This window comes from Eschrichtius robustus, chromosome 2 (assembly GCF_028021215.1).
Source record: "Eschrichtius robustus isolate mEscRob2 chromosome 2, mEscRob2.pri, whole genome shotgun sequence".
NCBI classification, from domain to species: Eukaryota; Metazoa; Chordata; class Mammalia; order Artiodactyla; family Eschrichtiidae; genus Eschrichtius; species Eschrichtius robustus.
The window spans coordinates 40,910,356-40,923,471 of NC_090825.1; the positions used below are offsets into that span (position 1 = coordinate 40,910,356).

At 37.5% G+C, this 13,116-nt stretch overlaps 1 protein-coding gene across 1 annotated transcript in view; it reads left to right on the forward strand.

The window, feature by feature from the left end:
• The first annotated feature begins 304 nt into the window (after window positions 1-304).
• Window positions 305-13,116, forward strand: part of NDUFS4 (NADH:ubiquinone oxidoreductase subunit S4) — a 124,020-nt gene continuing 111,208 nt past the window's right edge. Inside the window, exon 1 of the mRNA XM_068532730.1 lies at window positions 305-422. Within this exon, the coding sequence (XP_068388831.1) occupies window positions 325-422 (98 nt within the window). The 5' untranslated portion in view covers window positions 305-324. The remainder of the gene's footprint in view (window positions 423-13,116) is intronic.

The following is a 13,116-nucleotide window of genomic DNA, read 5'->3' on the forward strand; positions in this document are numbered from 1 at the left end:
AGGTGTTTAAACTTTCAAGTGTTTTCTTTTGGTCTCTTCATTAACTGCTAAGTAACCAGTCCTTAACAACAAAAAAGGATTTTACTTTATGAGGATGATCTTTACACTTAATGCACTTCTGCATTTTTCTTCCGTCCACTTTCCTTCTTATCTCTTTCAACCAAACGTTTCCCCTCTTTTCTAAACTCCATTATTTGACAAAACACCAAACAAGGATAAAATTAACCCAAAAAACCCACTCCGTTGCATTGCGGTTCCATTGGCTTGAAAACGAAGGAAGTTTGTCCCTTGCGGTGATCCGTCCTAGTGTTTGCCTGCAGCAAGATGGCGGCGGTCTCAATGTCAGTGGCGCTGAGGCAAGCGTTGCGGGGGAGAAGGGCAGCGGCTGTAGCTGCCGTTTCCGTTTCCAAGGTTCCGACCAGGTAACAGCATTGTGAGGCTTCTTCAAGCTTCTTGGGTCTCTCCACTTTTGCGGAGGTCTCTGCTGCTGGGTCCCGGAGAAGGCCTCGGGAAAACGTCCTCTGCTGACCCTTTGCTCGGGAGAGGGCGGGCGGATTTGGGACTAGCTGCGACCTGGGGAAGCTTGGCCAGGCCAGCGGGGGCGTGAATGCGGGGAGGGGGGAGGAGTACCTCTGGTTTCTTGGAAACTTGGACTGCTGCTGTGAGGGGTATGTGGAGTGGGGCTGTCTCCGGAGCTGAGAGCCGAGCCCCCAGAGAGAGGGGGCGGAGTCTCACTCATTTTTCTCCCCACTTTCCGCACCCCTCCATTTTTTACCTGTTTGCCCATCACTCCAGTCTTTACTGGAGGGTTAAATCACTCCCTCCCCTTCCACGGCTTTAGGTGATATTGATTGGGTTTCTGCACTGAAAGACTGTTTTATTTATCAGGCTGCTTGGGAGGAAAACTTGGTTGGAATTCAACGTTAGTAAAAATATCACTACTAGTAGTACTGGAAAGTAATTTTTAAAAGACTGGTGGTAATGCCGGGAGTTTTCCCATCCAGAATTTTATTAAAGCCTCACAGTAATACAGTAATTCAGAGATTGTTGTCGTTCATTGTTTTGCCTTGAAGCATTTTTGTGATGGTGATTTCTTTTTCGACTGCGTTACTTAACCCTCCATTTCCCTATTTTTCTGAATTTTCCTGACTTTATCATAGTACTAACACAACAGCATGAGCGCGCACGCGCGCGCACACACACATTCTAGCATTTTTGTCTGCGAAGAATTATTTTGTTCCATTGCTATCTTCACAGCTTGTTAGTATAAATACGAACCAGGGCTTATGTTCAGTATCTTCTACATGAGTGCTTAGAACAGCGATGGAAAGACTGGATGGACAGATGTGAAGGGGTGGGAGGAATGGGAGTCGTTAAAAATTGAAAAGAGGGTCTAGTGAAACGCTAATTAGTTTAGTGTTATATTAAACATAAAGGGAATACAGAGAGTTAGAACTAGAGTTAATTAGAAAGGATTTTTGGAGGTAAGTTTTATTAAGGTTTTAAATAGTGGATGATGGATGGGAAAGATGATGTCAGTGGCTTATGAAAAGTCTCGAAGGCAATAATAGAGCGACGTATACATAATATAGTGTCATTGAAAAATAAGAATGCTAAGATTCGGGAAAGGTAAGTCTGTACAACAGTTAACTGTTCTACCCATGAGTATTTCTCTAAGGTGAGATACTCCACTGGTTGACTTAGGTCTAGAATAGAGGTGACCAAGGTTAGTTCTTATTCTCCTAGATACTATGGGCATTAATTTTGCATTCCCGAGAAGTTCACGGTATTCCTAGAACTGAGAACAAATTTGAAGGATCCATGGCTAATCAAAACATGGATGTATGTCTAAGTCACAGCCATTTTGTTAGCAATTTATAGTTGTCGAAGTTAAGATACTAGATTTTGGAAACTTTGGTAATTAGTACTACTTATCCACATTTAAAGAGTTTCTGCTTGCAAATGTGTTAAAAGAGATTTGAAAATAAAATTTTAAATCATGTAAGATGACCTTTGTTTCAGACTTTAAAAAACTTGAAAGCCAAGGAAAACGAATTTTAAGCTCAAGTGAAACGATACATTTATTTGCTTTCTTTACCACCTTTTTTACCCGAAGAGCTTATGTTGTTCACTTCACCTTGAGAGAAATTTATGGCACGTCTCTCTTAGATATTATTTGCTTTTCATCCTTAAGCACTCTCTTCACATTATGTTTTGAGAGTAACGAGGATCTGAAAAGGTAGAGCATGGAAAGAGAACCAATTAATGGGGACATCTGCATCTAAAATTCATTTTATTGTATTGCTTAGAAAATATTTGCAAATGATGTGACATTTCAGATCACTTGAGTGAAATGAAGGGGGATAGAATCAGTAAGGCCCTTGATAAGGAAGGGAGTAGTGAACAAATACAAATATTGAAGAAAAGGAACTATTGGCAGAAGGAAAGAAGCAGTTAACTGCTACATTAACTTACATGAATTTAACTTTAGTATATCAGTAAAAAAACCAAAGAGCAAACCAAAAAACCCAACAATGTGTACACACAAGAAAGAGGAAAAATTGTTTAAACAGTGTAGTTGATTCAGCTGATCTAGTTGCTGAGATCCTGCTTTAGAGTGAGTCTGTTTCCACATGCTTCTTACTTCCCTGGGCTGAAGGAGAGCGGGGACAACCCCGGCTATATGGCCTACATTTATTCTTAGTTTCCCTGACTTTCCTAAGGGATTGTCCAGGGTAAGTTTAACTATTTAGGATATTAATCTAAAATCAGATAAAATGGCACTCTATTTCAAAATAGCAATACTTGGGACTCAAGACATGTGATACAGTGTTTTTGTTTTTGTTTTCTTTAACCTATTCATGCATACTTATCTCACCTAGTCCTGTTCTATCACTTCTCAATTGGACTGAGTCTTGTGTTTACCTCAAATATAGCTCCTTAGGGTCTTCAGAGGGTGTTAATTAATACTGGTGGGGACTGAGTGTATGGGACCTTTTTGTGAGGCCTATTTTGTGCTCCAGTCTCTGGCTGTATTTTGTTGCTATGTTTCCTTTTTCAGCGTTAGATAAGCCAGTATGAATATGAGTCTGCAGGAACCTTCAATGAGTAAGAGGCACTAAGTTTGATAAGAGTTCTGTGTGTATTACACCTTGCTAAGAAACTGTCTCAGCCCTAATTTGAAAAACATTTAGGACATTTAAAATCAGTAGGTTGGCTTCTGCTTCAGATAAGGTGGATAAACAAATTCCCCTGAAGGGCAGCTACGTTTTGCTGTCTGGAACATATCAAAGCCAAGTTTTGTGAGCTTTCAATGTTTCTAATGTGTTTTCTAATAGGTTTCATTGTTTTGCTTATTTTCCTCATTAAAAAATACCCATAATTAGTTGGTCTGTTTTCATCAGTAGCAGACATCTTTGTTGATTTAAATATTTTAACACTAGTAAATATTAGAATAATGTCTTGGCACATAGTAAACCTTACCTAAATAAATGCTGATTTTATTATTGGTTTGAATAGCCTGAATATTTTTCTTTTCTTTAGTCTCGATGGTGGATATCGTGGTAGATGGTATTATTATTTATAATATTAATTTCCATTCCCTGTGACAGGATTATACATCACCACCCCACTGGCCAAGTGACTTGTTTTGACCAATGAATTTTTTTTTTCAAGGGGACCATCTCCTCTCCCCGCCTTTTTTTTTTTTTTTTTTTTTTAATTATTTATTTATTTTTGGCTGCATCGGGTCTTAGTTGTGGCATGGGGGATCTTTCATTGCGGCGCGTGGGCTCGCTCCTCTCTAGTTGTGGTGCGCGGGCTTCTCTCTAGTTGTGGTGCATGGCCTTCTCTCTAGTTGTGGCGCATGGGCTCCAGAGGGCATGGGCTCTGTAGTTGTAGCGCGTGGGCTCTCTAGTTGTGGCACGTGGGCTCAGTAGTTGCCGCACGTGGGATTAGTTGCCCCGCGGCATGTGGGATCTTAGTTCCGGACCAGGGATGGAACCCGTGTAATCTGCATTGGAAGGCAGATTCTTAACCACTGGAGCACCAGGAAAGTCCCTTGACCAATGAAATGTTAACCAGGAATGTTATACCATGTCAAGCAGAAGCTCCAAGAGCTATCCCATGTTTTGCCATGTCATTTTTTCCTCTGCTGTCCCTGGTGGGATCTTTTCTTTCAGCCTAGATCCTGGAATAAAGATAACATGGAGGAAAGCAGAAGCTGATTCTTATAGGTTATATAAAATGTAAAGTGACTAAGAAACAAACTTTGTTATAAGCCACAAAGTTGTTTGGATTGTTGGCTGCCTCAGCATAACAACCTATACTGACTCTTCTACACACAAGTGAACGTGCACACACACACTTGAAAATGAGCAGGTTTTTTTTTCTTTAATAAATTTATTTATTTTTGGCTATGTTGGGTTTTCGTTGCTGCGCGCGGGCTTTTCTCTGGTTGTGGCGAGTGGAGGCTACTCTTCGTTGTGGTGCACGAGCTTCTCATTGTGGTGCCTTCTCTTGTTGTGGCGCACAGGCCCTAGGTGCACGGGCTTCAGTAGTTGTGGCATGTGGGCTCAGTAGTTGTGGCTCATGGGCTCTAGAGCGCAGGCTCAGTAGTTGTGGCGCACGGGCTTAGTTGCTCTGTGGCATGTGGGATCTTCCTGGACCAGGGATTGAACCTGTGTCCCCTGCATTGGCAGGCGGATTCTTAACCACTGCGCCACCAGGAAAGTCCCTAAATAGATTTTTTTTGGTACTCAAGCACTTCTTTGACAAGTGTCCTGATTCCTCTTTTGTTTTCAGATTTAAAACAGAGGTGGAAATGAATTTAATTTGAGAAAGGGTACTCACAGAACATGAGAGCTCTTTAGGAATAATAGTAACTAAATGTGATTATTAGACTTGCTGTGTGCAAGCTACTTTACATGAAGTTTTTAAAAAAGTTGATAATACATGGGACTTAATGAAGAAAGATGGGGCAACTTGATTCCTGTATAATACATTTTAGAGAGGTCTCTGGGTGTGGGGTGAATGCAGAATAAGACCATTTCAAATGGAAAAGCTTCTAAAATATATCCTTTGGTGAACACTGAGAATCATTTTTATGATGTTTATTCTGAGTACAAATTAATAATGGCAGCTAACATTTATTTCTCACTGTGTATTAGCCACTGTGCCAAGGACGTTACCTTTGTTATCCCATTTCTCACAGTAATCCTACAACTCACATGTTTTTATTCTCATTTTTCAGACAAAGAAACAAAGATTTTAAGTTTACATTACTAGGAAATAGTCTGACTTAGCAATTTAAAGGAATATGTTGACTTTTGCAGAGAGAAATATTATGTCTGATAATAGTAAATTAAAACCTCAGTGTCTTATCTGTTTTCCTTTTAGCAAGGTATATATATATATATATATTTTATTTTATGTTGGAGTATAGTTGTTTAACAATGTTCTATTAGTTTCAGGTGTATAGCAAAGTGATTCAGTTATACATATACACATATCTATTCTTTTTCAAATTCTTTTCCCATTTAGGTTATTACAGAATATTGGGCAGAGTTCCCTGTGCTATACAGTAGGTCCTTGTTGGTTATCTATTTTAAATATAGCAGTGGGTACATGTCAGTCCCAAACTCCCAGTCTGTCCCTCCCCTCAAGGTATATTCTTTATTTAAAAGACTATCTGATGCTCTTTACTTTCATTCCATCGTTCCTTTTATACAGCTGGAGTCTCCAATTGAGGAATTAGGGGTTTTTGTGGTTATTTTTGTGGGAAGGATTTTTTCCCCTAAATTTTGTAACTATTTTTGATGAGAGACTTTGTATAGGTAACTTGATTATTATACTTTCTTACCCTCTTAAACAAAATACATGTAAGGTATGTATTAAACAAGATATACTGAACATATTTTTTCTTTGTCTTTACTCTAGTGATCATTAGGAAATAGAGTTACCGTATTCTGCTGCCTTTAAAAACTATCAAGTGTCTGCTGTGCTTTCTGAGTTCTTGTGTCTACTTTTTAATAGTGTTTTTGTATCCTTCCTTGACTGGTCTTCTCCCCTTTAGCAGTTCCACTGCCACTTTTCGTTTATCATGGATTTGAATACCAAGCAAGTAAAACCTGGTAGAATTTTGTGTAAAATGAAGTAGGCTTAATAAAGCTTTGATAATGGCTGAAATTTCCTTTGTTGTGATTAAAGCCTTGAACTTTTTAAAGGTTGACAGATAATACATATAATACGTGAGCTCTTATTATAACTTTTCTTTTTTTCAGTTTGCAGTATCCAGAGACCCTGATGGAACCTTTGCAGTGATCACATTCTTCATAACAACTTTCATCTAAATATTTGGATATTTTAGCAAACTGTTCTAAGACTTTTGTCCTTTAAGTAATGGCATGAGAACCATTCAGAATTTCTGTTTCAAATTCTCTGTTTGTTACTGAGTATTTTAGTAGGTGTATACCACCGTAGGTTCTTTAGAACTAGTTAGTTGCTCAAATGTGACTTTTCCTTCTTGTCTTTACTCACTAGCCTTAAGTTTTCCTCTATGGGATCATGCTCCGGTTCAGTCGTGTTTAAACCCTTGCTGTGCATCAGAATCACTCGCTGTGTGCATAAATAATTCAGATGCCTTGGTCCCAGTATATATTGGTTCAGTAAATTTAGGTTGAGACCTAGCTCTCTAGTGATTCTAAAGGGAAGCTAGGGCGGAAAACTACTGTTTTTGGTTGTTTTTGTTTAATGGCTTCCATGCTATGTCTTGAAGGACTTCAGAATGCATTTTGCCTTAGGTGGAGGAGATTTCCAGAAACAAATGCTTCTATTTTTGCATGTTTTCCTAATCTAAGTTTTGTTTTTCACCCATGTATAGTATAGAGGCTTTTTCTTGGAGAAACTTTCCTTTGAGGCGCAGCAGGCATTTTGATAATTTTGGAGAAAGCAGGCCGTGTTACTCGCTCTCCAGAGACTCTTGTTCTTCCCTTTGGAAGGGCTCAGGTTTAATATAGCGCAGCTGTTGAACTCTGCCCTTCAGAGTTTTAAGAAGAAAGTGTTTTATGCTTTAAAATGGAAATGCCTTTTTTAGGGAGGTGGTCTTTGGCTGGATATAGTTCTCTAAGAAAGCTTTTCTAGAGTTCTTTTGTTTCAGTGATTTCTTAGAATTATTTCAGATGTTGAGAGCACTGTCTCTGAAGTAAAGATCTGGCTGCTTTTCTAATGTGTTTTGCTGTATCCTTAACATAGCTAGATGAAGAGTTTATTTCTTTGTGTTTTCTAGGACTTAAAAATATGTTCTTTTCTTTATTCAGCCACTCCATACATAAGTAAATGGTCCTTGAATAGGGTTTACTAGACAAAAGATCCTGTTCTAGATGACTGTTCAGCAAGCCATATGCTTCTCCTAAAAATGTCAGTCTGTCTTGATGAGCTTTAAAGTGAATACAGATGTTTTGGCTCTTTTGAGGACTACCACCCTTTGTGTGGAAAGAGTACTTCTTTTTCAAGAAATTTCTTCAATATACTTATAGAAGTTTGCATGAAATTTATATTTATAACTTTTGTCTTTTAAGTCTAATGAAATTAGATTTAATTAGACATTAGTAATTTGAATTTAATTTTAATATTACAAATGAGATTTGGAGAAACAAAATGGGTCTTAATAAGGCTTTTGTTAAGATTTTGAATTTATTTGGTCTTTTTAAAAATTTGTAACTTAGAGTGCTATTTAATATTTTCATGCAATGAAAGGTGATATTTTGGCAGGAAGGGATACCTTTTTAGATGTTCGGTGTCTTCTTCTTTGGTAGGTTAACTGTAGAAGTTATAATTCATAGATTCATATAATGTTTGAGGTGGAAGAGAACTCTTGGTTCATCCTGTCTGACCCTTTGTTTAATGCAAGGATCTCCAGAACTTCCTGCTTCTTGCTTATCTAGCAGTTGAGGAATATATGGTGAATTACTGGTAGCCCTAGAAAACCCTCTATATTTTTAGGCTCACTGGTAAATGAAGTTTCTCTTTAATATTATATGGAAAAATTCTAACTCTCGTGCACATGTCAGCTCTTCAGATAATTGAAGACATTTGTCATTGGTCATTCTCCTTCTGAGTCTGTGCTCCAGGCTTAGCATGTCTAGTTTGTTTACCCCTAATTAATGACCAGATTTATTACCTCTTGGTACTCCTTAGGATGAATTTCATTTTTTCAGTATCTTTCTTTGAACTATATACTGTATTTTAAACTAAATGAGATGATCAGAAGTGGTAGTCTAGTGAATTTAAACCAAATTAAAGAAAAGCATTGACTCTCAATTGGATTTAACATTTTTTAATTTTTAAAATTATAAAGAAAAATCCACTATTTTCCTTTTGGTGAACAGTTTTTAGAATTTTAACAAATGTATAGATTTGTGTAACCATCTCAATAATCAGGGTACAGAATATCAAAGGACTTCACCCCAGAAGACTCCACCCCAAAAGAGTCCCTCCCTACCCTTGTAATCGCTGGCAACAAATAATCTTTTCTTCATCTCCATAGTTTTGTAATTTTGAGACTGTAGTATAAATGGAACCATGTGGTATACAACCTTGTGAAGATCGGTTTCTTTCACTTAACATAATGCCTTTGAGATTCTTCTAAGTTGTGTGTATCAATAGTTCATTCTCTTTATTGCTAAATCATTTTCCATTGTTTGGATATACCACAGTTTATCCATTTACCCCTTGAAGAGCATTTCAGTTTTTTCCAGTTTTTGACAGTGGTAAATAGAGCCACTTTAAACATCTGTGTACAGGATTTTATGTAAACATGATTTCATTTCTCTAGAGCAGATACCCAGGAGGGAGATTTCTGGGCCGTAGGTAATATACTTCAACTTTATAAGGTACTGCAAAACTATTTTTCAGAGTAGTCATACCATTTTGCTATTCCAGCAGCAATGTATGGAAATTTAGTTGCTCTGCATCCTTATTAACATTGGTATTGTCAGTATTTTTAAATTTAGCCATTTTAATTGGTGTCTAACGATAATTCAATGTGTTTTGTTTTTTTTTTTAACAATCAAGTCTTATTCTTTCTAACGTCAGTTTTTATTTATTTATTTATTTATTATTATTTTTTTGGTTGTGTTGGGTCCTCGTTTCTGTGCGAGGGCTTTCTCTAGTTGTGGCAAGCGGGGGCCACTCTTCATCGCGTTGCGCGGGCCTCTCACTATCGCGGCCTCTCTTGTTGCAGAGCACAGGCTCCAGATGCGCAGGCTCAGTAGTTGTGGCTCACGGGCCTAGTTGCTCCACGGCATGTGAGATCTTCCCAGACCAGGGCTCGAACCCGTGTCCCCTGCATTAGCAGGCAGACTCTCAACCACTGCGCCACCAGGGAAGCCCCCATTGTGTTTTTTATAGCAACTTTATTGAGATATAATTACCATATAATTCATTCATATAAAATGTATGATTTGATGGTTTTTAGTATATTCACAGAGTTGTGCAACCATTCACAGTCAATTTTAGAACATTTCTATCACTCCAAGAAAAAATCCTGTGCTCATTAGCTGTCACTCCCTGTTTCTCCCTTCCCCTAGCCCTAGGCAACCACCAATCTGCTTTCTGTCTTTTAGGTTTGCCTACTCTGGACATTTCATACAAAGAGAATCATATGTGATCTTTTGTGACTGGCTTCTCTTAATGTTTTCAAGGTTTAACCAAGTTGTAGCATGTATCAATACTTGATTCTTCTTTATTGATGAATAATGTTCTATTGAATGGACATATCACACTTTATCCACAAGTTGATGGACAGTGGGGCTGTTTTCACTTTTTGGCTAGTATGAATAACGTTCTGTGAACATTTGTGTACAAGTTTTTGTGTGACACAGGTTTTCATTCTTTTAGGTATATACGGAGGGGTTGAATTGCTGGACAATATGATAACTCTGTGTTTAGCCCTCTGAGTAACTGCCAGACTCTTTCCAAAGTGTCTGCACCACTTTACATTCCCACCAGCAGTGAATGAGGGTTCCATTGGCTTCACAGTCTTGCCAACACTCGTTATTACCATCTTTATTATAACCATCCTAGTGAGTATGAAGTGGTATCTGGTGGTTTTGATTTGCATTTCCATCATGGATAACTCATGTGGTTTTAATATGTATTTCCCTAATGGCTAATAATATTGAGGTGAAGTGTCTGTTATGTCTTTTGCCAATTTTTAAGTTGGGTTGTTTATTTTCTTATTGTTGAGCATTGAGAGTTCTTAAAATATTCTGAATATAAGATCTTTGTTAGATATGTAATTTGCAAATATTTTCTCCTCATCTGTAGCTTTTCTTTTCATTCTTTTAACAGTATCTTTCAGAGAGTAAAAGTTTTTAATATTGATAAAGTTCACCAGTTTTTTTCTCTTATGGACTGTACTTTTGTTGTCATATCAAAGAACTCTTTGCCTAACCCCAGGACATGAAGATTTTTTCCTCTATTTTCTTCTTGAAGTTTTGAAATCTTTTTATTCAGGTCTATGATCCATGTTGAGTGAATTTTTATATAAAGTGTGAGATTTAAGTTGAGCTTAATTTTTTTTTGCATATGGACGTATATTTGTTCCAACACCATTTATTGTAAAGACTATTCTTTTACCACTGAATTGCTTTGGGGCCTTTGTCAGTAATCAGTTGACTATATTTGTCTGGGTCTGTTCCATTGATCTAAATCCGTTTGCCAGTACCACATAGTCTTGATTACTATAGCTTTATAGTTAATGTATTGTCATTGAGGAGTTGTGATTCTTCCAATTTCATTCTTGTTTTTCAAAAATTTTTTAGCTATTCTAGTTCCTTGGCCATTTTGTCTAAATTTTAGAATCATTTTTATCCATATCTCTGAAAAATCCTTCTGATGTTTTGGTTGGTGTTGTTTTAGATCTATAGACTAATTTGAGGAGAGTTGCCATTTTTACTGTGCTGAGCCTTCCAGTCCATATATATGGACGTCTCTTCATTTATTTATTGATTTCTTTCATCAGTGTTTCGTAGTTTTGAATCTGCAGATCCTGTATGTTCTGTTAGATTTATGCCTACATATCTCAGTTTGGGGGAGCTATGGTAAATAGCCTTGTTTTTTAAAATTTCAGTTTGTAATTGTACATTGCCATATATAGAAATAGGACTGATTTTTGTGTGTTTGACTTTGCAGGCAACCTTGCTATATTCATTTGTTAGTTTTTTATGTATTTTGTAGATTCTTGGGGATTTTTTAAGTAGGTAATCATGTAGTATGTGAGTAAGGACAGTTTATTTATTCTGTCCAATCTCTATACCTTTGTTTCTTTTTGGTTTCCAGAAGTGTTAAACAAGGGTGGTGACAGTAGACATTCTTGCCATTTACTGATCTTAAGGGAAAGCTTTCAGTTTTTCACCGTTAAATATAATGTTAGCTAAAGATTTTTTTTGGTAGAAATGCCTTTTATCAGATTGAGGAAGTTTCTACTCCTAGATTGCTAATAGTTTTTTTTCTTTTTTTTTAATTAATTAATTTATTTATTTTGGCTGTGTTGGGTCTTCATTTCTGTGCGAGGGCTTTCTCTAGTTGGGGCAAGCGGGGGCCACTCTTCATCGCGATGTGCCGGTCTCTCACTATCGTGGCCTCTCTTGTTGCAGAGCACGGGCTCCAGACGCGCAGGCTCAGTAGTTGTGGCTCATGGGCCTAGTTGCTCCGTGGCATGTGGGATCTTCCCAGACCAGGGCTCGAACCCGTGTCCCCTGCATTGGCAGGCAGATTCTCAACCACTGCGCCACCAGGGAAGCCCCCGCTAATAGTTTTTAATCATGAATGGATGTTATATTTTATCTAATGCCTTTTCTGTATCAATTGATATATTATTATGGTTTTTCTTCTTTAGCCTGTCAATATGTTGAATTATGTTGATTTTTCAAATACTGAAGCAGCCTTGCATTCTCAGGATAAATCCCACTTGGTTGTGTTATTTAATTCTTTTTATATACTTCTGTGTTTGATTTGCTAATACTTTGTTGAGGATTTTTACATCTATATCTATGAAGGATATTGGTTGTAGTTTTCTTTTTGTGTTCTATTTTTGTTTTGATATCAGGGTATAATACTGGACTCATAACATGAGCTAGGAAGGACTTCTTCATCTTCTGTTTTCTTTTGAATTGCTTTAGTTCCATCCCACAAATTTTGATATGTTGTATTTTATTATCTTTTGGTTCAAAATATCTTATTTCCCTCCAGACTTCCTTTTTGATGCATGGATGATTTAGAAATGTTTTAATTTCCAAGAATTTGGAGATTTTTCCTCTCATCTTTCTGTTTCTGATTTCTAGTTTAAGTCCATTATGTTCTGAAGACCCGATTCCGTGGGGTTTCCCTTTTTAGTTTCCATCTAGAAACTTGTGGCTCTTGCTACCTTGTTCTGTAGTGCAGTCCTACAGTTACATTTGCATCAGGGGCTAAGGGAATGGGAGGACAGAGAGAGAAAAAAACCAAAAAAGCAGTAGGTGTTGGTCCTACCTTCTTAAAATCACAACTTCAATGAATGGAGAAGAAGGTTTCCTTCCCTCTAGTTCTTGGCTCTTGCAGGTTTCCATGTGTGGAAGCCGTAGGATTGCCTACCGCTTGGTGCATGAGAAAACAAAGAAAAGAGAAAAAAATGGGTGATTTCCCACTCAAACATTTCTGTTAGTTCCCTTTCTAGCTTCTTGGGACAGAATGCTTCTCCTCCAGAAGTGCTCGTTTCTAGGTTTCCAGTTGCATTAAGTTCAGGCAAGGGCTACTGGAGGGAAAAAATATGGTAAACTCGTCTCTGGTTGAGTGATACTTTGAATTCTGGTAATCTTCCCTGATCTGCTTGCTATTTACTTTTCAGTGTTCAAATAGCCTTTCCAAGCATTGTGTCCAGAATTTATGGTTGTATTCAGTGAGAGAGACAGGATAGAGTGTGCTTACTACATCTTACCAGGGCCAGCCAGCCTAGGATGAATTATTTAAAAGCTAAATTCTAATATTTCTTGCATTTTAGCACATCTGAATAGATTTAAAATATCTAAAAGGTGACCCCCAAAGAGTTCTTCATAGAATCAGATTCTAAACTGTTGA